General features: G+C 43.2%; 2 protein-coding genes across 8 annotated transcripts; both read right to left on the reverse strand.

The window, feature by feature from the left end:
* Nucleotides 1–26,593, reverse strand: LOC124045645 (RNA-binding protein 39-like). 7 transcript variants are annotated; one of them, XM_046365098.1, is made up of 17 exons: nt 26,359–26,590; nt 11,334–11,371; nt 10,777–10,833; nt 9,146–9,198; nt 8,736–8,936; nt 7,966–8,031; nt 7,792–7,845; nt 7,555–7,672; nt 7,258–7,410; nt 7,007–7,144; nt 5,429–5,494; nt 5,143–5,347; nt 4,783–4,884; nt 2,608–2,722; nt 2,242–2,347; nt 1,498–1,576; nt 1–860 (listed from the first exon to the last, which is right to left on the reverse strand). In XM_046365098.1, exons 1-17 carry the CDS (start codon nt 26,393–26,395, stop codon nt 760–762), a joined length of 1,689 nt encoding a protein of 562 aa, XP_046221054.1. In that variant the 5' UTR covers nt 26,396–26,590; the 3' UTR covers nt 1–759. The 7 variants fall into 7 exon arrangements, with proteins under 7 accessions (XP_046221054.1, XP_046221060.1, XP_046221059.1 ...); XM_046365104.1 differs by lacking the exon at nt 26,359–26,590 and adding an exon at nt 10,402–10,454 and having other exon boundaries at nt 9,146–9,683; nt 11,334–11,699; XM_046365103.1 differs by lacking the exon at nt 26,359–26,590 and adding an exon at nt 10,502–10,571 and having other exon boundaries at nt 9,146–9,683; nt 11,334–11,699.
* LOC124045648 (ammonium transporter Rh type B-like) lies at nt 12,232–14,509 on the reverse strand. The gene has a single exon (XM_046365108.1). The coding sequence runs from the start codon at nt 14,278–14,280 to the stop codon at nt 12,853–12,855; it is 1,428 nt and encodes a 475-aa protein (XP_046221064.1). The 5' UTR covers nt 14,281–14,509; the 3' UTR covers nt 12,232–12,852.

A 26,593-nucleotide genomic window follows, 5' to 3' on the forward strand; every position in this document is an offset into this window, starting at 1 on the left:
TGTTGTAAACTAGGATTTTATTACAAACACATATTTCACATCCCCCTTCATTCCAGATGAAACAATCCAATGTCAACAAGACAAAATGCACATCACATTGAACCACCCAAATCACTTATTTTGATAGTAAATTTAAATCAAGAGTTTTTACAAAATCAAGTCTTGATTACAAATGTTAAAAACTTAGTGATCTCAAACACAATGAATACCTTGAAGTTGTTAACAAAAAAATAGATCTGTTTTTGTGTGTTTGTAGGCATTGTTCTTTTCATTTAACACATTAACTGAAAAACTTACTGGGCAAATCAATTTCTAAAGCCGAACTGAATGACAAAACGTACAATGATAAGTGGTAATTGGATGAGGACAGAGCAAACTGCACTTAGAATCAGAGGTTAATTAGGTGGGGTTGTCCCCAAAATGGGTTCTTTTGTGGTCAGTTTCAACTTAAATGTACTTAGTACCCACTTTCCACTGTATAACAACTCCTTATCGCAATGCAGGTTGAAACACACAACGTAATTTGCTCAAGTGCACCAACAGAAATGTGCGGATACAGAACTCAAGCTCAGCCTGATGGCTGTCAGATTGAACAATAAAACAAATATCCTTCAAAACCTTTTGTATTTCTGAATGAAGATTGGGTGGACTGGTGCAGTATTTTGCTACTCTGGTAAATAAGTTCCCAACATATTAGCAAACATTATGTACATTTTGAAGCCCACAGGCGTTGCAACATCTACTCCATGCATGGCAGACTTATCGCCGCGAAGGCATCAGTAGCTGGGTGGCCGTTACTGAATCAGGGAAAAGGTTATGGTAGGTTGGGAGGGGTACGTACGCCGCAGTGATCATTTTACCTATGGAGAAAAGAAAAAAAACTTGCATCATTACTTGTCTAACACATGAACAAGTTATTTATGAATGTAGAAAGCAGATTTCTAAAAAAAAACATTCTAGCTAGAGATAAAAAATGTTAATAAATCAGCAGCACAACTCACTTGAACCTAAAATAAAAGAAAGTAGGAAGATTTGAGAAGCATTTAGCCTATAGAAATCCCTGATCACACTTGTAGGCGATGTTGGCTAACTAAGCTCATGCGTAGAAAGAGACAACGTGTTTAACGGTGGTCTCGTGCCAAACTGCATGTGCAGGCCGTCAAATCAAAGGTCAATATAAAAGTTGTTTTTGTCTAAAATGTGTCAGTTTGTCACTTTTACAAGGTTGGAGTAATAACATGTTCAACTACTTGAGACATTTGCTCGAATCTAGGTTGTGCCTTCACATTTCTATTAAATTATCAGCTAAGAAATTTGGCAAGCGTTCAAGGTAGTCTTGCAATGCTGTGCCTCTGGGTTTAGAAACTCTGTGCTAACATGGTACAGTTTTGTTTTAATTACTTCCCATTATTCCATGCCACAAACATAACTGATATAAATGCAAGGCATGTAAATATCAAATGACCCTATAGAATGCATTGGTACAAGGATACACACCTGCAAACCACCGTCCATGTAGGGCATTTACTGCAGCCATCGCTGTTGGGATAGTGGGGCATTTTACATACACGTTGCCCTATAAGAGAAAGGAAGCGGTAAGATAAGGGCAATAAAACATCTATCGATCTGCAACATTGCCCAAGTACCTCAAATCCACAGAGTTGAGCGCAGACTAGAGCTTTTCTTTAGCTTTTTATTTTTAAATGAACCTCAGACTTGCTATGCAGTCAATACTTTCAAAATGTAAATTCTTACACCCTTACCGTGTACCCATGTTTGGCTTCGGTTGTTGCGTGCCTTTGTTTGCTGAAATCAAATACAACTGACTCTTTCCTCATTGCTAAGATGGCAACTTAGCACATGTGCCAATTGAATCTCAACAAGGAAACACTGGCTGTATTTCATTAATGTTTTATTAAAAAGTATGGATTTCAGTAAACAAAGACCCGCAACAGAGTACAAACATGGGTACATGGCTTAACATTTTGAAATAACTGCATAGAGACTTGGGTTCATAATTTTTTTTTTTTTTTTTTTTTTTTTAAATAGTCTGCACTTGGCAATCTGCAACAGACAATTTGATGGACGCAAGGCTGTAATTGATCTTGAAATTAACGTAACATTCTAAATGTTACCATTATATAAAACATGCAGCACCTAATTTTTGGGGGGCAAAGTGCATAATTTGCTGGACCAGTTTAGAACTATCCACCTCTATAGTGCATTTTAAAAGGGTCTTACCTGAGGTGAGTTCTTGTCGACATATATATGGACAATTCCACCATGTTTGTTGCACTCCTCCATGACGTCATCTTGAATCTCGATGTCCCAACCAGGCTCATTTTCCCTGGAAAGAAGGCAGGACGTTTCAACCCCTTCATCACAAACTAATGACTCGCCTAACCCAGCTTCATGAAATGAGAAGTTAAGCCCTTTTGGCTCCCAGAAACAGCCATAATCAATGAGTTGACAGTTATTTAGTATCTCCACAATTGTACCCTAATCTTACATTTGGTGATGCATTTGTGAACCTAGTTCAGTGAATCAAAGCTCTAAAATAATGGTTTTCTGCCATCATGAAATGAAAAGGGGAAAGTAGTGTCTTACGACTGTGGGCTGAACATGTTGGACAGCTGTAGGCAGTGTGTAGCCAGTGGTTGAGTTGGGAGGTTCATGGCCTGGTTCATGCTTGGACCCAGGTTCATGGCAGGGTTGGCGACAGCTGTAAAAGGAGATGACAGCATCATTAACAGAGGTCCTTCTGACCAGGGGGTCAAGTGCAGTTGAATTCCTGTCTGTTGAATTGACCATCAGCTCCTGAACAAACTGTAATTGACCCCAACCCTGCATCTGACTTAATCATCAGGTTGACTTAGTAATTTTGATTACCACCCCCCTTTAAACAAGCAACCAATGAATACATGTAAAAGTACAGGACTGGTCTTTCTTCCATGTTGTTTCAATGTACTGTTGGACAAAATGTAGTTACACACAAGAAAACCAGAGAAGATGTATAGAGAGCTTGAGAATCTTATTTGGCTTAAACAAGAAAAGCATTTATATGCATACTGTGAATTCAGTATGCATGACAGCAATGATTTCAGACCACAACAAGAAAAAGGACCATGGGAGATTTCACTCTGGTTTGAAACATGAGAACTTGAAAGGATTTATTTTAGATGAGCATTAAATTGTGTGCAGATTTGATAAATTGTGCACTCCAATCTTTCACATTCACCTTCAGGGGTGGGTTCAGCCTGGCTTGTATGTCTAAAATATTAGAAGAAGAGAAGTTAAAAACTTGCACTTAGGCTGGAAAGGGAAATTATTTAGGTTGTGAGGATGGAAAGATGCACAATAGACGAAGAGCATAGCCAAGACCATTTACTTACTACACTGCAGTGCACATCATACCATTAGACCTAGTTGCTACAGGTGGACATCCATAGCATAAGGCAAACACAGAGAAGCTAAGGTTCTCCGGTTTCTGCATGTTAGTTCAATATCAGCATTCCATCTAACATTATAGTGTTTCAGCAAGTTGTAAGTGTCCATTCACTTAGTAAGATAAATTGCTGGCTTTGGCAAGACAAAACACACAGGTTGACTTGAATGATGCCAACTCATTATAGGTTTCCCACCAGTTGCCCATTATATTCAATGTGCTCTTTTCACGCAGTGTCATAGTGAGGGAAGAAAACATCTTTCAGATAGAGTACGTCTCAGATGTCTTTCACCAAAAGCTGACAACATGGCAGGTTGTTGCAGGGATGTGGTCAGAAGCGATGAACATACCACATAAAGGAGTATTGGTGGCAATGGCAGATTGGCATTTAGTGTTCACGTGTGGATCCATTAGATAAATGTGGAAGAGATCATTAAAAGATAAATGATAGTGAGAAAGGATGAGAAGTCTTATGGTGGTACATTTGAGATGATCAAATACTGGTGGTCACAGAAGCAGTTTATTTGAACCCACGCAGTCTCCAGATCATTTGAACCCACGCAGTCTCCAGATCATTTGAACCCACGCAGTCTCCAGATCATTTGAACCCACGCAGTCTCCAGATCATTTGAACCCACGCAGTCTCCAGATCATTTGAACCCACGCAGTCTCCAGATCATTTGAACCCACGCAGTCTCCAGATCATTTGAACCCACGCAGTCTCCAGATCATTTGAACCCACGCAGTCTCCAGATCATTTGAACCCACGCAGTCTCCAGATCATTTGAACCCACGCAGTCTCCAGATCATTTGAACCCACGCAGTCTCCAGATCATTTGAACCCACGCAGTCTCCAGATCATTTGAACCCACGCAGTCTCCAGATCATTTGAACCCACGCAGTCTCCAGATCATTTGAACCCACGCAGTCTCCAGATCATTTGAACCCACGCAGTCTCCAGATCATTTGAACCCACGCAGTCTCCAGATCATTTGAACCCACGCAGTCTCCAGATCATTTGAACCCACGCAGTCTCCAGATCATTTGAACCCACTTTGCATTCATCGTTCACTGGAAACCATCCTGCCAATGGAGGTCTGACATCTCTCGTTTGCTATGTACCTCTAGAATTAGTTATGATCAACAGCCAAAGCAAACTTAGTACATTTCACATTAGCATGAGGTATCAATAAAGCTTAAAATTCAAAATCACAGGTTTTGAACTTTTCTCCTTTGAGGAGAGGCATGTCTGCCGTGTCTTAAGAAGAGGCCAGTGAGTAGTTCATTCCACAATATGTAGTGTGACATGTTACATACAGTATAGATCATGTGACTACCTGTACCAGCTGCCATGTTGCCGAAGTGGATTGAAGAGGAGTGCATGGAACCACTCATCTGTAGAGCCTGTTGTGCAGCTGGAGGAATCTGAAGACCAGTACCTGAGGGAAACAAGTATTCATTAGCATCAAGTCTGTTCAATGCTATTTAAAACAACTTGAGCACACATACTGGAGTGATTAGAGGTCAACTGGGATAACAACACCTTGGTTGATAAAATAGGTTTTACATTTCATCACAACAGGTGGAGATATTGAATACTAAGCTAAACTTTTACTAACTGCTGACAAATAAACCCAATGGCAATTTTGAGCACAAAAGAAACTACATTCACTCAAAAACATCAGCTAATAGCTCACCCTCTGCCAGCCGGGCCATGAGCTGCAGGCGCCCAGTGGTGCCCAGGTCAATGCCCGTCCTCTCCAGCTCATCGTTGTCCAGGAAGGAGCTGGCGGTGGAGGAGTCGGTGCGTTCTGTCACGTTACCAACCTTCATGGGCCGTCCGGCCAGCTCAAAGCCATTCAGCTGCTCCAATGCTTTCTTAGCGCACTCTGCATCTGCAAACTACAATTAAACAAGGGCATCCAGTAAGAAATTCGCTAAATAACATGGCACACACACACACTTCTGGAATCAGGAACTTACTGAGATGAAACCATATCCTTTGGATCGTGCAGTTTCACTGTCCATCATCAGCTGTATGCTCTCAATCTGTTAAGGAAAACAACATCCAGTTAGATACAACAGAGTTAGTGGAAAATTGAGGTTAACTTTTAATGGCTGCAGGGGCAGTATTGAGTAGCTTGGATGAAAGGTGCCCATATCAAACGGCCTCCTCCTCAGTCATAGTTGCTAATATTAGCATATTATTAGTAGTATTGGATAGAAAACACTGAAGTTTCTAAAACTGGTTGAATGATGTCTGTGAGTATAACATAACTCATATTGGCAGGCAAAATCCTGAGTTGAAATAAAAAAATCTGAGCGTATTCACCAGAGCCCCCAATGAAATCCCCTTGAGATATAAATGATGTTGCACTGCCTAGGGGTTCCACTAGATGTCAACCATCAATAGAAACTATAATGAGGCTTCTGTTGTTGGAGTGAATGAGAGCAGAATATCAGATGTCCATCAAGCAGCCATTTTGTGACCTCACTTTTTCCTCATGGAAGTCACTTGCATTCCATTGCTCACGAAGACAAGAAAGAATTTGATTTTGATTTGAAGAATACTCCAGTTGGAACTTTATTGAAGCTATATGTTAAAAAAAACATCCTAATGATTGATTCTGTACTTAGTTTGAAATGTTTCTTCGACCGGTGATATCACCTTTTGAAGTTTTTGTCCAATATAACGCTGACCAGAATTAGCATTTGGATATATATACTAAACGCTCGAACAAAAGAAGGTATTTGGACATAAATAACGGACATTTTCGAACAAAACAAACATTTGTGGACCTGGGATTCCTGGAGTGCTTTCTGATGTAGATCAAAGGTAAAGGAATATTTATCATGTAATTTCTTGTTTATATTGACGCCATCTTTGAGGCTGTGGTGTTTTTAAATTGAGCGCAGTCTCAGATTATTGTATGCATTTCTTTTTCCTTAATGTTTTTTAAAAATCTGACACAGCGGTTGCATTAAGGAGTGGTATATCTATAATTCCATGTGTATAACTATATTATCATCTACATTTATGATGAGTATTTTTGTTGAATGATGTGGCTATGCAAAATCACTTGATATTTTTGGAACTAGTGAATCTAACGCGCCAATGTAAACTCAGATTTTTTAAATATGAACTTTATCAAACAAAACATGCATGTATTGTGTAACATGACGTCCTATGAGTGTCATCCGATGAAGATAATTCAAAGTTAGTGATTAATTTTATGTTTATTTCTGTTTTTTTGTGAAGGCTATATTTTGCTGGAAAATGGCTGTGCTTATTGTGGTTTGGTGGAGATCTAACATAATAGTTTGTAGTGCTTTCGCTGAAAAGCCTATTTGTAATCGACACTTTGGTGGGATTAACAATGAGAATAGCTTTAAAATGATATAAGACACTTGTATGTTTGAGGAATTGTAATTATGAGATTTCTGTGGTTTGAATTTTGGCGCCCTCTATTTTCACTGGTAGTTGTCATATCGATCCCTGTATCGGGATTGCAGCCATAACAGGTTTAACATACATGACAAGTAATGGGGTTTCCTCCTTACCCTTCCGAAAGGCTCAAAGATGCCTCGCAGCATGTCCTCTGTGATGTTGAAGTGCAGAGAGCCCACGTACAGCCGCATGGGGCCAGCATTACCCTTCTGAAGGTTGTTGGCCATTGCTGCTGCTCTGTTCTTCTCAGCCTGCACACACACAAAAATGGTGAGTCTATGCCATCTGCCAAGTTAGTTGTGAAAGGTGACATCACATTTACTAATTCCATCATTTCTAAAAATGTTATGGTTAAATCAACTACCTGAGAGGCCTGGACAATGATGGGCACTCCAAGAAGTCTCTGTCCAGTCAAGCCAATGGCCAATGGGACCGAATTCGCCTCCAGAAACTCTATGTAGGCGATGCCCTTTGACCTCCTGGAGTTTCTATCGGAGATCATCCTCACGTCTCTCACCTACAGGGGATAAAATAGCAATAGTGTGTCAGGAGTGAGCACCTTCCTATTGACCATTAGCTAAATGCTTTGTCAAAATAAAGTCTTGATCTTGACATATTTCAGGCTTCTACTTTAAAATGTGTGTAAACTGTGAATACTGACTTTCCCCACAGCAGAGAAGAAGTCCTCTAGATCTCGTGGTCGGATTCTGGCTGCCAGCTGCATACAGAACACAGTACGGGCATCCCTCTCCTCTGGGGTCAGGTTGTCAATTGGTTGCCTTGAAAAAGAAAACAGAAAAACACGTTTTTGATGGACAGTGAGAAAAGAATTCCAGTTCACAAAACTGATCTGAAACCACGAGAGCTTCTAACTAGACAATCCAGCTGTGTATCTCACCTTACTGGACTCTTGTCTTTCTTGAAGGGACTACGACTTCTTGAGCGCCTACGACTGAAAAAAGTAACAATCACAAGAGTTAGTTCCAAGACTAACAGACTTTACATTAATACTTTAATGACAAGACAGCCAACCACCAACACGTCATATCACAAAGAATTTAACCATAAAAACCTTAGTTTGTTGGCATGTGGTGGGCCAATCTTCCCTCCTGGACCACCGTTAAATTTCGGCCCCAAACTAGGGGTGTAAAACAAGGTTCAGCTCAGTATGTATGCCTACTACTGATGAAGATTATATTTCAAACTGTGTTGGTTTTTAATAAGTGTTAAGTGTATAATATGTGTTAAGTGTATATTCAATTACCAATGACCTCAACGGAGTAGGTTAATATGCCTAAGAGTACAATTCATGCCTATGTGTTCGGCATTAAGTTTCAGGGACACACTGACTATCTGTGGAGGAAACGTCTCCAGCAGCATAGTAGGAATGATGAACACTTTCTCATTCATAAAGGCGACGGTCAAAATGGGCCCTACAACAGCCTCCACCCCCACTTGGGCCTACTTTGTGTACTCTACTTCTCTTGAAACACAAAGGCTAATCAGCCCAGTCACATGACACTCAGCTGAAAGAGGAAGAAAGGAGTAGTAAACAGGGTTGACCTGAGGACAAAACCAGGGCTACAGCATTATTTATCCACCTCATGCCTGAACTTCCACATAGAAGTCAACCACCATACCCCAGATGTTTTTTTTTACTATACCGCTGTCAAATACAAAATCCTGTTTCATTTCATCATCAACATTTTTACTGTCAGCTTCCAAAAGGGGGAAAAATAAATTACCCACAATGAAATGATAAAGAAGACTATTCCCCACCAAAACGTGGGAACTAGACAACTCAGATAAGGGATGCCAAAATTGGAAGATCTCTATACATACAAGGGGCTGCGGCGTCCTCTGTAGCGCCCGGCACGCTCCCTGCTATGGGAGCCGCTGCGGCGGCGCTCCTTACTGCGGCTGCGTTTCTTCTCCCGACTCTTGCTCCTCTTCCTGTCCCGGCTCTTCTTCCTGTCTTTGCTCTTGCTTCTGCGCTTGTCAGAGCTCGGGCTCCGACTACTCCTACTGTGGCTCCTCTTTTTCCTGGAACACAAGTTGAGATTGTCAGAGTGCAAGTCACTGAATCAAATAATACAGTTAACAGATACTTGAAACAACATCTTCCGTCCATTACTGATGTAGTTTTGTAATGGTTACATGATTAAAACCTGATTAAAACTGTAGATAGAAAACTGACCAGATAATGTGAAGACGGTTTAGCAAATAGCACAAGTTTAAAACTCAGTACTTACTTCTTACTACTGCGCTCCTCATGTCCATTAGCGCTAGAGGACTTGATCTCATCCTAAGCAGGGTCGATAGAAGAACATCATGAGGACGTAGAGGAAACATTGCAAGTCGTCAGGGGTAAGGGGAGGGAACAAGAAAATACAGAATATATTCATTTAGTAAAAATACTGTTAACATTACTGATATGTTTGGAGAAGTATCTAAGGTGGTCCATCTACAGCCCCTGTAGAGTTCCACCCCCACCCACTGTTATAACTACATACTGTACAGTACTCAATCCAACCAAAAGTCAAGGTGTATGGGGAAAGTATCTAACATTTTGGCATGCTACAGTAAGCCATGGTAACAGTTTGGTCATCTCAACCCCACCCCTCCTGCTTTGTCGTACCAATACCACTATCTGTTCCTAAGCCCACTGAGGCCATGCTTGGCCCACAGCCACTAAAAGAGATCCTGTGGTTGGTGCCAGTCCAGTGATCTTCACCCATTTTCCTTCTTGGAATGTAAGAGTTCGATGCCACCTCTGTCACACATCTCGCCCTGAAGCAAACAGGGATTCACACTGCTTAGTAATATGGACTCCCAAGAAAAACTGAAAAGAAAAAATCCACTAGTTCAGCCTCATGTTAAATTACCTATGTTTTTTCTTTTAGTGCCGGCTGAATGGAGGTGATCCATTTTGGCTTGTATTTCATGAGGGGAAAACTATTCTTATTGGTGAAATCAATAACTAAATGTATCATGGAAATGAAATCTTGAAATGAAAATCTTAAGTAAATTCTAATAAGAAAATAAACTTTGAATATTACTGGTGTTAAAAGGCATGCAAAGTCAAGATGCTGATTTACGAATCGGAATCAATAGACTTGGGCATGGAGACAGTATTCATATTTCAAAGTTATCAATAGCTTACTCTGTTGACCTCTGCAAAATCATGACTACACATTTAAGCCATATCAATGATTTGTAAAACAACGTATACTATGAGTCAGTAGACTAATCTACGAAAAGACATGTAAGGGTAAAAGTACTAACACACGTAAGGTCTATTTCAGGTCCGACTTAGTTGACAACGATGCATAACAAATGTCAATGCATATAAATAGAATATGTGCCAGAACTACTGGTATCACGGTCAATCTAACAGGTGTAAACATGGTGGAACAATGCCGTTAGTTACCATGTCAACAGAAATTTTAAATACTGTCTCCTTTGCATGTGAGGTAAAATGCGCTGATTATCATCCATTTGCATTCACCTTGTTGCAACCGAACAGGTGATAGGATGTTCTAAGATGAGGCTCTTTTTGTCCTAGGGGGATCACAGTACATCAATACATTGCGCAATTACTACCTTACTTTTTTCACAGTTCACACTGGAATCAAAGGTGAATTCATGGGAGTAGAGGTGAGATATCATTAGGCAAGTCTACAAAGAAAGATAGATGGGCGTTTATTGAGAATTTTGGATTATGTCTGACTGCATCACACACCACATTCATACATTGAGAGGCACACACAATCATTTAACTATCAATAATAGCGAACTTATACATCTCTGAGCAGCAAGATGATACTAGATCAGCAAATAGTGAATGCACAAAAAAACATACAAGCCTGGCAATTCTACCCACCTTTCTGTATGGAGCCTCTAGCATAGCCTCAATGTCAAAATCGTCTGCCATGGTCTCCTGCAAGAGAAAACAAGATACAATCAATTCATGTTTAGTCATAAGTTAAAAACATTACATTCATATAGAATTCGTTAGGTATACTGCGGCCACAGAATATAACGTTAGTTGGCAATGTATTATATTATTATTATTATTATATTAATGTAGCTAACGTTAGTTAGAAAAACTGTTAGCTAGCTACCAGTAGCTAGTTGAATGTTCTAACTACATTTTAGCTGGGCAGCTAACTAGCTAGCTAAATAGTTCCCAGCTGACAACAGAGCATCAACTGTGGAACATTCCAATGCATTTGACCAACACTCCTACACGTTAGGCTGCAGCTTACAGCTAGCTAATGTTAGCTAGACTAGTTATAGCTAGCTACATACAGTAGCTGATTAAGAACTATAGCTAAGACATTTAGTTAGCAAGATGTTTACTCGTAACGTAACTGGCGTTAACTAACTAGCCAATGTTCGTTTACTACTATCTGAGGAAGATGTGCAATGGTAATTTACCGCAGGGATTTGTCCCACCGTCCCGTCTGCTTCTTTTTCTGTGACCAGAAAATGAATAGTTACCTAGCTAGCAAGCTAACCAATCAGCCAGTGAGCTAGCCTGCGAACTACCGTTGCCTCCTTCTAAAATAGGCCCAATTTGACCTCGGATTCGCCTGCTGCTGTTCCTGCCAACAACAGATTCAAAATAATCGCTCCAGAAAATGCTCTCTCTCTAGACTACGTATTACCAACGAAATTATCAGTAACAGCCCGTAAAGTATTTAGCTTTATATTAGTTCTTTCCCCGTTCAAGCGTTTGAAGTTGTTTCACAAAACAACTTCCTTTGCCTCTCTAAAATGGCGCTCTGCACTCAAGCCTCGAGGAAGGCGGGGTTGTTTGTCCTAGCTATCTAGAAAGGCGACTCCACCGCCTCTCTCTTCTCAATATGGTACTTTACCGCCACCTACCGGAAAATTAGATCAAATCACCCAAAATGTGAAAAACAAATGCCTCCTAGGACTGCATTACCTCCCTGCACAGATATGATCATAGAACAGAGCTATGTAGCCAACCTTTTATTTATTGAGGTTTTTTTTTGTGGTGAATAAACATGTCTGGCTCTTTACGACTGTAATTTGGCTTGTTTGATGTCAGGAAATAAATTCACAAGATCAGGAGAATTTCCTAACCAGGAAAAATATTAGTCCCGAGCTAAGAGTTTTGCACTCAAGGCCTCTTTGCATGCTAAAGGGTCACCTTAGTTGCATAAAAGCTTACTGCATGTTGGCCATCAGACTTTGTGACCCTTTAAGGAGCTGTAAAATACCTTTCACCACTCCACTAAACATGATCTAAATCTGAGTATACACAATAAAACATTGCAAGGAGGACTGCAGGAACAGTGTAAAGCAATAGTGGGATTGTAAAATGAGAGCTCCTTTATTAATAGAGTCATCAAATTAGTGTCAATATTCTGTATTATGTGGATGTGTCAATATTCTGTATTATGTTAATTTACATTGTATGAATGATATAATCATGTGGTTTGAGTGCCCACATTTGCAATTTTTTTGCGAACCGCAAAATTGTATTCATTCTCAGGTCATTTGACATAAAATTACCAATGTTGTACCACACTTGAAAACAAAAGCCCTCTGACCTCAATACATTTAACAGTCAGGTGTGTGAGGCTACTGTAGTCAGTATGAGATGACGCACTTTTACAAACCACTAAAATAGACAAATGGATTTCATTAAGCAGCGAGACATAGACTTGCATACTAAAACATCTTAAAATAAGTACAAATAAAAACCCAATGGTTAATTTGGTTACAAAACCAAGTTTGTGTCCATAAAACCTCTCATGTGGGAATGTAAAATAAAAAAGTGCAAGAAAGAGAAATGGATCACAGAGTACATTAACCACGAATGAGGATTTATTATATTGCTAAACTGCATGATTATCTAATCAATTTAAATGTTTTACCGTCATTCAGCATTAAACTTATTTATACAACTAAATGCATAGCTAGCACCCTATGATGCTGTCGAATCATCAGTTTTGATTTGACCATTTAGGGCCATCAGACAATCATAATGAGGCGGAACATTGAAAAATAGCTCATCATCAAAGCAGAGGTCATCTGAGGGTGATGCAAGATACGGCAGCTTCAACACAAAGCCTGTCAATATGCCCCCTAGTGTTGCCACTCCCATAGTGGAGAACACAGCTGCCATCTGGTAGAGGGCCTGTTCCCTGGCACTGCGCCCCAGACCTGGCTGCAGACCAGGGATCAACTCCTGGAGCTCTAGAAGCTTAGGATCTCCTTCCATAGGTGCCCTGTGGCTAAAGATCTCATACATGCTGGGTCCATACACCTCCTCAGTGGCTGTCAGGATGGCACATATCCCTGCGGCACAGGATATGAGTCCTGTGAGGCCATGCAGGTTGTGGATACCACACTGGTCCTGGATCCGGAGGTGGCGGGCCAGGAAGGGGCTGAGGTACTTGTATCCCAGCATGCAGGCGATGCAGCCCATCACACCCAGTGCGTACGCAGCCGCAGGAGAGATCATCATGTCCACCGACGCCCCCACTGTCACCCCGCCCGCCAGGGTCACGTTCTGGATGTCGGCCATTGTAATCTTGCCATTCTTGTTGAGCATGGCAGAGAGGGCGAAGGCGGTGAGGGTGGAGGAGCTGAGGCCTATGAAGGTGTGCAGGATGGCCCTGTGCTGGTCGTCTCCCTTCAGGGTTAGAGCCGAGTTAAAGGAGGGCCAGAACACCCAGAGGAACAGGGTGCCCATAACTGACAGGATGTCTGACTGGTAGCTGGTGTTCTCCTTGGCGTGACCCTCGTTCAGACGTGGCCTGTACAGGACAAATGTTGCACCCAGGCCGAAATAGCAGGCAAACAGGTGGATGAGGATCGATCCCCCTGCATCGTTGATCCTCAGGTACTTGAGCACGGCCCATTCATTGACTGAGAACACTGGGACCTCCAGCAGGGCCATGACTAGGAGCTGCACTGGGCTGGTCTTTCCCAGGACAGCCCCGAAGGAAATGAGCACCACGGCACAGGCAAACTCAGCATTGATCAGGTTGATGACCCCCAGGTGGATCTTCCCAGCATGGCTGAACTGGAAGTAGCCCTGTACCAGGATGGCCCACTGGATGGCGAAGGTGGCCGTCAGGAAATTGAAGACCATTCCACTGAAGCCGTAGAGACGGAAGAAGGCCAGAAGGCACCCAAATCCAATGAATATCATCACCTGAATGTCAGCAAAGTATGGGTAATCTCGGTACAGTGCGTTGTCCATGGGTTTGGTCTCATTGTTCTGCAGTTTAGCATTAGCATCATTGTCATAGGTGACAAAGGCAGTGTAGAGAGATAGGAGGAGAACCTCCAGGACCAGCACCAGGACAGGCAGTCTCACCCTCAGACTGGTGGAATGCTTTTTCATGTTGAGAGCTTTTTCAGACAAATGACCAGAATTGCTTTTCTCTGCCTTTATATCATCTCACCCTCGATAAGAAAGGCCTAGAACATTGCTGGAGTTTTTACTAAGACTGATGTGCATAGACCACACCCCCTTTGTAGAGCAATGTTACTACTTGTACTTTGGCCTTTACAATAAACCATCTCCCAGGCATTGTGTGGAAAGCTACTCTGAAATATAGTTTACCAAGTTACCAATTACTTCACACTGGAAAAAGTTGAGCTACATAATGCTACCCTGAAGATAATTATAGTTTGTTTAATTAAAGTTACTCTGAAAAAGCAGTTCACTATATCAAAACTACCTTGTGAAAAACTATAACTAAATCTAAAATGTCATATAATACAAAGTTAAGGAACATGTATGTATTAACACTGTTAATACTGTATCAAACAGTATAGTGAGATCTGTGTGACAGACACAATGTGAGTGTGTCGGCTAGCCCAGCGGTCATTAACTACTGAAAACACCATCAACATTTGAATGTAGTTAAACTGCCAACAAGCTACTGCAAAATGTAGTTGAATTACATGTTGTGGTACTATTCCCCAACACTACTCCCAGTCAGAATCTGTTTCGCAATTTTACAACACAGCGCAACCTTCAATAAAATTATATAATGAGCACAGATGGTATACACCTGACTTCAGGATGATCATTGTAAATGAGTGTGTCACAGGTGTGATGAAAACCCTTGAGTACTGTGCATGCTTCAGCCAATGCGCTCCTAATTGAGTCCCTGCTAATTGATTGATTCAATGAGAACTGTGATTGTCTCCATGTTTTTCCATGCCTGTTTTTAACCCTTGTTTTGGTCGTTTGAGATGTGGCTGTGTTTGGGAGGGAAGCAGCTGTTTCGTTACGAGAAGGATGATGTGACAGATGATGTGATACCCTGAGTTTTAGGTAGTTGTAATGCTTTCCCTCCACCAGCACAGAAACTTGTTTTAATTTGATTTGATTGTAAAATTGTTTTGTGTTCTGGACTCCCATTTTTGTGCAAAGCTAACACTAACTAGTTTATTTATGAGAACTGGCCCTTCCTATGTTCTTCCCCTGAATCCCAAACGTAAAGAACCTTTGTAAACTGGTATAAATATGATTCTGAACTCCCTATGCTCTTGGTGTAAATCTTGGGTTGTGTAGTTGGATCTATGGTATTGAAAGGAGTTTAGCCATCACAGCCCCTCTCAGCCAGGGTGTGATGTGTTTCCACAGAGTACAGCATAACACCCTCATGATCAAAACATGGCATAATCACTTTGTTAAAAAAGATTGAGGACTGTGCATGCATTCTTACTGTGCGTGGCCGCTAAAGGACATTCTCCCCAAAAATATAGCTAGAAGAATGTGAGACATTTTGATGACTGTTTTTCTAGTGCTAAATCTGGAGCAGCGTGAAATTGTTAAATGTAAACAGGAAAATAAAGTATTGATTGAATCCTCAATTCATCAGTCTGAGAGGTTAGCATTATTCATGTATACTGAAAAAAATAAACACAATGTGCAATAATTTCAAAGCTTTTACTCAGTTACAGTTCCTATAAGGAAATTAGTCAATTTAAATTCATTCTCTAGGCCCTAATCTATGGATTTGACATGACTGGAAATAAACATATGCATCTGTTGGTCACAGATACCTTAAAAAAAGGCAGGGATGTGGATCAGAAAACCAGTCAGTATCTGGTGGGACCACCATTTGCCTCATGCAGCACGACACATCTCCTTTGCACAGAGTTGCTCAAGCAGTTGATTGTGGCCTGTGGAATTTCGTCCCACTCCTCTTCAATGCCTGTGTGAAGTTGCTGGATATTGGCGGGAAATGGAACACACTGTCGTACACGTCGATCCAAAGCATCCCAAACATGCTCAATGGGTGACACGTGTGGTGAGTATGCAGGCCATGGAAGAACTGGGACATTTTCACCTTCCAGGAATTGTGTACAGATCCTTGTGACATGGCGCCGTACATGATCATGCTGAAACATGAGATGATGGTGGCGGATGAATGGTACGACAATGGGCCTCAGGATCTCTTCACGGTGTCAGGATTTGGCCAGGGTTGTTCCGGTTTTTGGTCACTAGATGCCCCCATTGTGCTTTTTGACCTTTTGTTTTCCCTTGATCCCCATTATTATTTGCACCTGTGCCTCGTTTCCCCTGATTGTATTTAAACCCTTAGTTTTCCTCAGTTCTTTGCTCTGTGTTTGTATGTTAGCACCCAGCCCTAGTATTCTGTGAACTCTTGTTGATCCCGGTGGACGCTCTTGTGGAATTCTGTTTTTTGTTCTTGTTTATTTATTTTTGAGTATCTTTTGAGGCTTTTTATGCTATACCTTGTGGATTTACCTTTTTGTCTTGGAGGATTACCTTTGTTCTTGTGGAATTCCTTTTGAGGTTGTGGAGTTACATGTTTTCCTGAAGGACTTCACTTTTTACTTCATTAAATACACCGTCTCAAGTACTGCTGTGTCTGCCTCATCTTCTGGGTTCTGCCGACTATTCGTGGCTCAGTTGGTTAAGTGACTGTTTCTCACTCCGGAGACCCGGGTTTGTAACCGGGTCCTGACACACGGTATCTCTGTAAATTCAAATTGTCATTGATAAAATTCAGTTGTGTTTGTAGCTTATGCCTGCCCATATCATAACCCCACCGAAACCGTGGGGCACTCTGTTCACAACATTGACGTCATCAAATCGCTCACCCACATGATGCCATACATGCGGTCTGCGGTTGAGGCCGTTTGGACATACTGCCAAATTCTCTAAAACAATGTTGGAGGCAGCTTATGGTAGAGAAATTAACATTACATTATCTGGCAACAGCTGTGGTGGTCCTTCCTGCAGTCAGCATGCCAATAGCATGCCCCCTCAAAACTTGAGACATCTGTGGCATTGTGTTGTGACAAAATTGCATATTTTATTGGCCTTTTATTGTCCCCAGCACAAGGTACACCGAGAAACTGCAGTCAGTTCAAGACCCTGGCGAGGACAAAGAGCACATGGATGAGCATCCCTGAGATGGTTTCTGACAGTCTGTGCAGAAATTCTTTGGTTGTGCAAACCTAGAGTTCAGCTGTCTGGGTGGATGGTCTCAGACGATCCCGCAGGTGAAGAAGCCTGATGTGGAGGTCCTGGGCTGGCGTGGTTACACGTGGTCTGCGGTTGTGAGGCCGCTTGCACTTACTACCAAATTCTCTAAAACGACACAGGTTATGGTAGAGAAATTAACATTAAATTCTATGGCAACAGCTCTGTTGGACATTCCTGCAGTCAGCATGCCAATTGCACACTTTGAGACATCTGTGGCATTGTGTTGTGAAAAACAGAACATTTTAGAGTGGCCTTATATTGCCCCCAGCACAATGTGCATCTGTGTAATGATCATGCTGTTTAATCAGCAATGCCACACCTGTCAGGTGGATGGATAATCTTGGCAAAGGAGAAATACTCACTAATAGGGATGTAAACAGAATTTGTGCACAACATTTGAAAAAAACTGATTTTGTGTGTATGGAACATTTCTGGGATCTTTAATTTCAGCTCATGACCAATTGGACCAAATCTTTACGTATTGCGTTTTGTTCTGTGTACATTACATGGGTGGAAAGAGTATTGAAATACACTATATATACAAAAGTATGTGGACAACCCTTAACATTAGTGGATTTGGCTATGTCAGCCACACCTGTTGCTGACAGGTTTAAACAATTTAGCACACAGTCATACAATCTCCATAGACACACATTAGCAGTAGAATGGCCTTATTGAAGAGCTCAGTGACTTTCAACGTGGCACCGTTATAGGATGCCACCTACCATCAAGTCAGTTCATCAAATTTCCACCCTGCTAGAGCTGCCCCAGTCAATTGAATGTGCTGTTATTGTGAAATGGAAACATCTAGGAGCAACAACAGCTCAGCCATGAAGTGGTAGGCCACACAAGCTCACAGAATGGGATCGCTGAGTTGGGTGCAATTAGCCAATGAAGAAAAGGAACATTTAAAATGGAGATAGCCTCAATGTCACTGCCCATGCTGTGTCATATACTATAATGGCACAGATGCAAAGATGAGGCCTCTATCTACCTCTATGGCCTGTTAAAACTCATATCGGCCCTCTCCTTGGCTAGAATGTTCCCACCTGATCTCACCTCACCTCCTCCCCGCCTGCCTTCCATCTTTGAGACCCGAAGACATCTATTTCCATTGTTAGAGCTGTCACTTGACTATCTTGTCAATATAATAGACAATCGTTGTATAAAGGCAGGCTGTTCTTTCCTAAGTGTTGTTCAGTGTTTGTGGTGGCATGGGGCGGCCCAAGTCCTTTATTATTTTCCTTTTTTAGGGGTCATCTGACGATCAGTGCTATCCAGGATCCTTGGGACTCCCCTACCCTAAACCCTAACCTTAACCCCTACTCTTACCCTAACCATAACCATGATAACCATGATCTAACCTTAATTCTTACTTTACCGTTAAAAATGTTAACTTCAATGGAGTAGGGATGTCTAGTACTGCATGTTCAATATCCTAGTTTATACTAGTTTGTTATTGATATTGTATAGGCTACTTTATAGTCTGCTAAATGACTTAAATGTAAATGTTATTATTTATGACACTGGTTAATCATGTCTGTGTTATACCTACCCTTTAGTGTCCTCCAAAACCACAACATGATTTCAGAACCTTACCTACCTATCATACCTACCTGCCTTACAAGCAATACCATATCTCCATCCTACCCCTCAATGTGCTCCTGTGTCCTTTTCTAGTTAATAACTACTCTGAACTGGAAACCGTTCTTACAGATGCACCCAAGTGGCAATGTCACTCCTTAACCTAGCTTAAGATACTGTCCACCCTAGTCCTTTTCTTTAGTTACTATAATTACATTTTCTTTCACTTGAGTAATATGTGTGTATTTTTCCTTTATTCAACCAGGCAAGTCAGTTAAGAACAAATTCTTATTTACAATGACGGCCTACACCGAAGAACACTGGGCCAATTGTGCACCGCCCTATGGGACACCCAATCACAGCTGGTTGTGATGCAGCCTGGATTTGAACCAAGGTGTCTGTAGCAATGCCCCTAGCACTGAGATGTAGTGTGTGCGCCACTCGAGCAGTCTAAGTACTCGGAGTAAAAGTAATTTAGTTACTTTTGATATAAAAACATTGACCTTGATAATTAGCTAATTCCGCTAAGGTTACCTGAATGTTCTTACACAATCTTTTCCATGCATTAAATTGAAAAGCAAGATGAAATTAATGTAGTACAAACTAAGTTAATTTACTTTATGAGTTGCACCAAAAAAACGAACGATTTGTCAAATATACTATTAACATTTGAAAATAACGTAAACATTCAAAGCTATTAAAACGTATTGAGACATGTAAAAATCAATACAAAATAAAGTACATAATTTTTTTGGCCAGACTTCAAAATTCTTCCATAAATAACAGCCAGGCTTCAGAGCCATACGAAACATACTTTATGTATTTCTGAGCACCTCCAAGATTTAGACAGCAATGAAAGTAGGGAGGTTGGTCTAGGAGGATGGATGGGTGTAATCCGTGACTGTCTAGCAATCCAAAGGTTGTGTGTTTGAGTCATGTCGGCATAACTGTAGAATTTTAGCTAACTTTTATTCTAAACTTAACCCAATACATCTAACCTGCTCTGTAAATTCATACAATTTTTATTACAACCATTGTTTTAGTTCTCCTAACCAGTTACGTAAAATTATCCTAACCTTTGTCGTTAATTTCCCTAACCGCCAATGTTAATTCTCCCCGTAATTCTCCTTTGTTGTTACAGCGCAACAAGCAACCTGTTCTCAGAGAAAGATGTATAATACTATACATCCTCCAAGATATATGATAAATTGTCATCCAATTTGTATGCTATAGAGCCCCACAGTGTTATGCAGGTGAAGGAGGACCCAAACGCGACTTAACAGAAACAGAGTTTATTAATGCTCAAATCCGAATAACTGAAATCCTCTAGATAGTTGAGGGGAAAACAACTGGAGAGCGGCCACAGACTGCAGGTCGCTTCGGGTAGGCGCAGGCCGTAGTCAACTGAGACACCTGCTCACACGCAGCGTCTGAAGAAGGCACAAAACACGACAGGACAGGGTGATACACAATCACGGCAAAAAACACGACAGGACAGGGCGAAACGCAATTACAGCATGGAATACAAAACAAGGAACCGACGGAACAGGGACGGAACACAAAGGAATAAATAGGGAGTCTAATCAGGGGAAAGGATCGGGAACAGGTGTGGGAATTAAATGATGATTAGGGGAATAGGAACAGCTGGGAGCAGGAACGGAACGACAGAGAGAAGAGAGAGCGAGAGAGTGAGAGAGGGAGGGGGAGAGAGAGGGATAGAACCAAACAAGACCAGCAGAGGGAAACGAATAGCATGGGGAGCACAGGGACAAGACATGACAATGAATGACAAACATGACAGTACCCCCCCCACTCACCGAGCGCCTCCTGGCGCACTCGAGGAGGAATCCTGGCGGCAACGGAGGAAATCATCGATGAGCGAACGGTCCAGCACGTCCCGAGACGGAACCCAACTCCTCTCCTCAGGACCGTAACCCTCCCAATCCACTAGGTATTGGTGACCCCGTCCCCGAGAACGCATGTCCATAATTTTATGTACCTTGTAAATAGGTGCGCTCTCGACAAGGACGGGAGGGGGAGGGAAGACGAACGGGGGTGCGAAGAAAGGGCTTAACACAGGAGACATGGAAGACAGGATGGACGCGACGAAGATGTCGCGGAAGAAGCAGTCGCACAGCGACAGGATTGACGACCTGGGAGACACGGAACGGACCAATGAACCGCGGAGTCAACTTACGAGAAGCTGTCGTAAGAGGAAGGTTGCGAGTGGAAAGCCACACTCTCTGGCCGCAACAATACCTTGGACTCTTAATCCTGCGTTTATTGGCGGCTCTCACCGTCTGTGCCCTGTAACGGCAAAGTGCAGACCTCACCCTCCTCCAGGTGCGCTCACAACGTTGGACAAACGCTTGAGCGGAGGGAACGCTGGACTCGGCAAGCTGGGATGAGAACAGAGGAGGCTGGTAACCCAGACTACTCTGAAACGGAGATAACCCGGTAGCAGACGAAGGAAGCGAATTGTGAGCGTATTCTGCCCAGGGGAGCTGTTCTGCCCAAGACGCAGGGTTCCTGAAAGAAAGGCTGCGTAATATGCGACCAATCGTCTGATTGGCCCTCTCTGCTTGACCGTTAGACTGGGGATGAAACCCGGAAGAGAGACTGACGGACGCACCAATCAAACGACAGAACTCCCTCCAAAACTGTGACGTGAATTGCGGACCTCTGTCTGAAACGGCGTCTAACGGGAGGCCATGAATTCTGAATACATTCTCAATAATGATTTGTGCCGTCTCTTTAGCGGAAGGAAGTTTAGCGAGGGGAATGAAATGTGCCGCCTTAGAGAACCTATCGACAACCGTCAGAATCACAGTCTTCCCCGCAGACAAAGGCAGACCGGTAATGAAGTCTAAGGCAATGTGAGACCATGGTCGAGAAGGAATGGGGAGCGGTCTGAGACGACCGGCAGGAGGAGAGTTACCCGACTTAGTCTGCGCGCAGTCCGAACAGGCAGCCACGAAACGGCGCGTGTCACGCTCCTGAGTCGGCCACCAAAAGCGCTGGCGAATAGACGCAAGAGTGCCTCGAACACCGGGATGACCCGCTAACTTGGCAGAGTGAGCCCACTGAAGAACAGCCAGACGAGTGGAAACAGGAACGAAAAGGAGGTTACTAGGACAAGCGCGCGGCGACGCAGTGTGCGTGAGTGCTTGCTTAACCTGTCTTTCAATTCCCCAGACTGTTAACCCGACAACACGCCCATAAGGAAGAATCCCCTCGGGATCAGTAGAAGCCACAGAAGAACTAAACAGACGGGATAAGGCATCAGGCTTGGTGTTCTTGCTACCCGGACGGTAAGAAATCACAAACTCGAAACGAGCGAAAAACAACGCCCAACGAGCTTGACGGGCATTAAGTCGTTTGGCAGAACGGATGTACTCAAGGTTCTTATGGTCTGTCCAAACGACAAAAGGAACGGTCGCCCCTCCAACCACTGTCGCCATTCGCCTAGGGCTAAGCGGATGGCGAGCAGTTCACGGTTACCCACATCATAGTTGCGCTCAGATGGCGACAGGCGATGAGAAAAATAAGCGCAAGGATGAACCTTATCGTCAGACTGGGAGCGCTGGGATAGAATGGCTCCCACGCCTACCTCTGAAGCGTCAACCTCGACAATGAATTGTCTAGTGACGTCAGGAGTAACGAGGATAGGAGCGGACGTAAAACGTTCTTTTAGAAGATCAAAAGCTCCCTGGGCGGAACCGGACCACTTAAAACACGTCTTGACAGAAGTAAGAGCTGTGAGAGGGGCAGCAACTTGACCGAAATTACGAATGAAACGCCGATAGAAATTAGCGAAACCTAAGAAGCGCTGCAACTCGACACGTGACCTTGGAACGGGCCAATCACTGACAGCTTGGACCTTAGCGGAATCCATCTGAATGCCTTCAGCGGAAATAACGGAACCGAGAAAAGTAACGGAGGAGACATGAAAAGAGCACTTCTCAGCCTTTACGTAGAGACAATTCTCTAAAAGGCGCTGTAGAACACGTCGAACGTGCTGAACATGAATCTCGAGTGACGGAGAAAAAATCAGGATATCGTCAAGATAGACAAAAACAAAAATGTTCAGCATGTCTCTCAGAACATCATTAACTAATGCCTGAAAAACAGCTGGCGCATTGGCGAGACCGAACGGCAGAACCCGGTACTCAAAATGCCCTAACGGAGTATTAAACGCCGTTTTCCACTCGTCGCCCTCTCTGATGCGCACGAGATGGTAAGCGTTACGAAGGTCCAACTTAGTAAAGCACCTGGCTCCCTGCAGAATCTCGAAGGCTGATGACATAAGGGGAAGCGGATAACGATTCTTAACCGTTATGTCATTCAGCCCTCGATAATCCACGCAGGGCGCAGAGTACCGTCCTTCTTCTTAACAAAAAAGAACCCCGCCCCGGCCGGAGAAGAAGAAGGCACTATGGTACCGGCGTCAAGAGACACAGACAAATAATCCTCGAGAGCCTTACGTTCGGGAGCCGACAGAGAGTATAGTCTACCTCGAGGAGGCGTGGTCCCTGGAAGGAGATCAATACTACAATCATACGACCGGTGAGGAGGAAGGGAGTTGGCTCGGGACCGACTGAAGACCGTGCGCAGATCATGATATTCCTCCGGCACTCCTGTCAAATCGCCAGGTTCCTCCTGAGAAGTAGGGAGAGAAGAAACGGGAGGGATGGCAGACATTAAACACTTCACATGACAAGAAACGTTCCAGGATAGGATAGAATTACTAGACCAATTAATAGAAGGATTATGACATACTAGCCAGGGATGACCCAAAACAACAGGTGTAAACGGTGAACGGAAAATCAAAAAAGAAATAGTCTCACTGTGGTTACCAGATACTGTGAGAGTTAAAGGTAGTGTCTCAAATTTGATACTGGGAAGATGACTACCATCTAAGGCAAACATGGGCGTAGGCCTGTCTAACGGTCTGAAAGGAATGTTATGTTTCCGAACCCATGCTTCGTCCATGAAACAACCCTCAGCCCCAGAGTCAATCAAAGCACTGCATGTAGCACCCGAACCGGTCCAGCGTAGATGGACCGACATAGTAGTACAAGATCTAGATGAAGGGACCTGAGTAGTAGCGCTCACCAGTAGCCCTCCGCTTACTGATGGGCTCTGGCCTCTTACTGGACATGAAATAACAAAATGTCCAGCCACTCCGCAATAGAGGCACAGGCGGTTGGTGATCCTCTGTTCCCTCTCCTTATTCGAGATGCGAATCCCTCCCAGCTGCATGGGCTCAGTCTCAAAGCCAGAGGGAGATGGTTGCGATGCGGAGCAGGGAAACACCGTTGATGCGAGCTCTCTTCCACGAGCCCGGTGACGAAGATCTACCCGTCGTTCTATGCGGATGGCGAGAGCAATCAAGGAGTCCACATCTGAAGGAACCTCCCGGGAGAGAATCTCATCCTTAACCACTGCGTGGAGTCCCTCCAGAAAACGAGCGAGCAGCGCCGGCTCGTTCCACTCACTAGAGGCAGCAAGAGTGCGAAACTCAATGGAATAATCCGTTATGGACCGTTCACCTTGGCATAAGGAAGCCAGGGCCCTAGAAGCCTCCTCACCAAAAACTGAACGGTCAAAAACCCGAATCATCTCCTCTTTAAAGTTCTGGAATCTGTTAGAGCAATCAGCCCTTGCCTCCCAGATAGCTGTGCCCCATTCTCGAGCCCGGCCAGTAAGGAGTGAAATGACGAAAGCAACCCGAGCTCTCTCTCTAGAGTATGTGTGGGGTTGGAGAGAGAACACAATCTCACACTGCGTGAGAAAGGAGCGGCACTCAGTGGGCTGCCCGGAGTAGCAAGGTGGGTTATTAACCCTGGGTTCAGGAGGCTCGGCAGGCCAGGGAGTAACAGGTGGCACGAGACGTAGACTCTGGAACTGTGTCCACGGCATGGCGAGCAGCAGACAATTCCTGCTCGTGTCTGCCGAGCATGGCTCCTTGGATCTCGACGGCAGTGTAACGAGCGTCTGAAGTCGCTGGGTCCATTCTTTGGTCGGTTCCTTCTGTTATGCAGGTGAAGGAGGACCCAAACGCGACTTAACAGAAACAGAGTTTATTAATGCTCAAATCCGAATAACTGAAATCCTCTAGATAGTTGAGGGGAAAACAACTGGAGAGCGGCCACAGACTGCAGGTCGCTTCGGGTAGGCGCAGGCCGTAGTCAACTGAGACACCTGCTCACACGCAGCGTCTGAAGAAGGCACAAAACACGACAGGACAGGGTGATACACAATCACGGCAAAAAAACACGACAGGACAGGGCGAAACGCAATTACAGCATGGAATACAAAACAAGGAACCGACGGAACAGGGACGGAACACAAAGGAATAAATAGGGAGTCTAATCAGGGGAAAGGATCGGGAACAGGTGTGGGAATTAAATGATGATTAGGGGGAATAGGAACAGCTGGGAGCAGGAACGGAACGACAGAGAGAAGAGAGAGCGAGAGAGTGAGAGAGGGAGGGGGAGAGAGAGGGATAGAACCAAACAAGACCAGCAGAGGGAAACGAATAGCATGGGGAGCACAGGGACAAGACATGACAATGAATGACAAACATGACACACAGTGGACGTATCATAGTACCCATAAAACCTATTGATCAAACAGGGAACTGTTCCAATTCTTTTTTTCACCATACATTTTTTAGAAACACTTAAAATAAGGGCTATGTTTCGTGTAGGACTACACTAGCTTGACGTTTTGATAACCATGTAAATATCTCTCAGACAATGTGACTTTTATCAATATAGTCAGCTCTATTTCCTCTCAGATTCGAAAAATTATAATTGGCATAAAAGTAGTGTCACGTACTGACCTTAGTTCCTTTTTTAATGTCTCTGTTTTAGGTTGGTCAGGGCGTGAGTTGGGATGGGCATTCTATGTTCTGATCTATGTTTGTATTTCTATGTGTTTGGCCTGGTATGGTTCCCAATCAGAGGCAGCTGTCAATCGTTGTCTCTGATTGAGAACCCTACTTAGGCAGCCTGTTTTCGCCCTTGAGTTGTGGGTAGTTTTCTGTCTCTGTACCAGACAGGACTGTTTTGTTTGTTCTGTTTTGCTCTAGTGTTCAGTGTAATTAAAAGATCATGAACACGTACCACGCTGCACCTTGGTCCTCTCCTTCTTCTACCAACGACAACCGTTACAAGTTGACATCATGCAAAATTACAAATCCCTGCAAGCTCCTGCACGTTGTCTCTAGCAGACACCTTTGCTGACAGCCATTGTGTCAATTTTAAACTTGTACAAGACAGTTCACAGAATTTTACATTTAAATAAATATTGCCAATTTATTCATTACTACATTTAGATAATCAATCCAGAGATTCTTACCTTTTCCTCGATTTGGCAGTCTCATCCAGATCATCATGGCATTTATAGTTCTTTATGATCGCCACATTAAAAGCTAATTAGCACTTAATTTAGGGGGGTAAATACAGCCGACTGTATTGATAATATTCACCTTGTCCAAGAGATTTACACTCATCAAAATGTCCCGCCAGGGTAAGTCTACACATGCTTTTAAAATCCCCTATGGGAAAAATGAATGGTGCGAAAATGATTGGAA

Source organism: Oncorhynchus gorbuscha, linkage group LG10 (assembly GCF_021184085.1).
Source record: "Oncorhynchus gorbuscha isolate QuinsamMale2020 ecotype Even-year linkage group LG10, OgorEven_v1.0, whole genome shotgun sequence".
Lineage (NCBI taxonomy): Eukaryota > Metazoa > Chordata > Actinopteri > Salmoniformes > Salmonidae > Oncorhynchus > Oncorhynchus gorbuscha.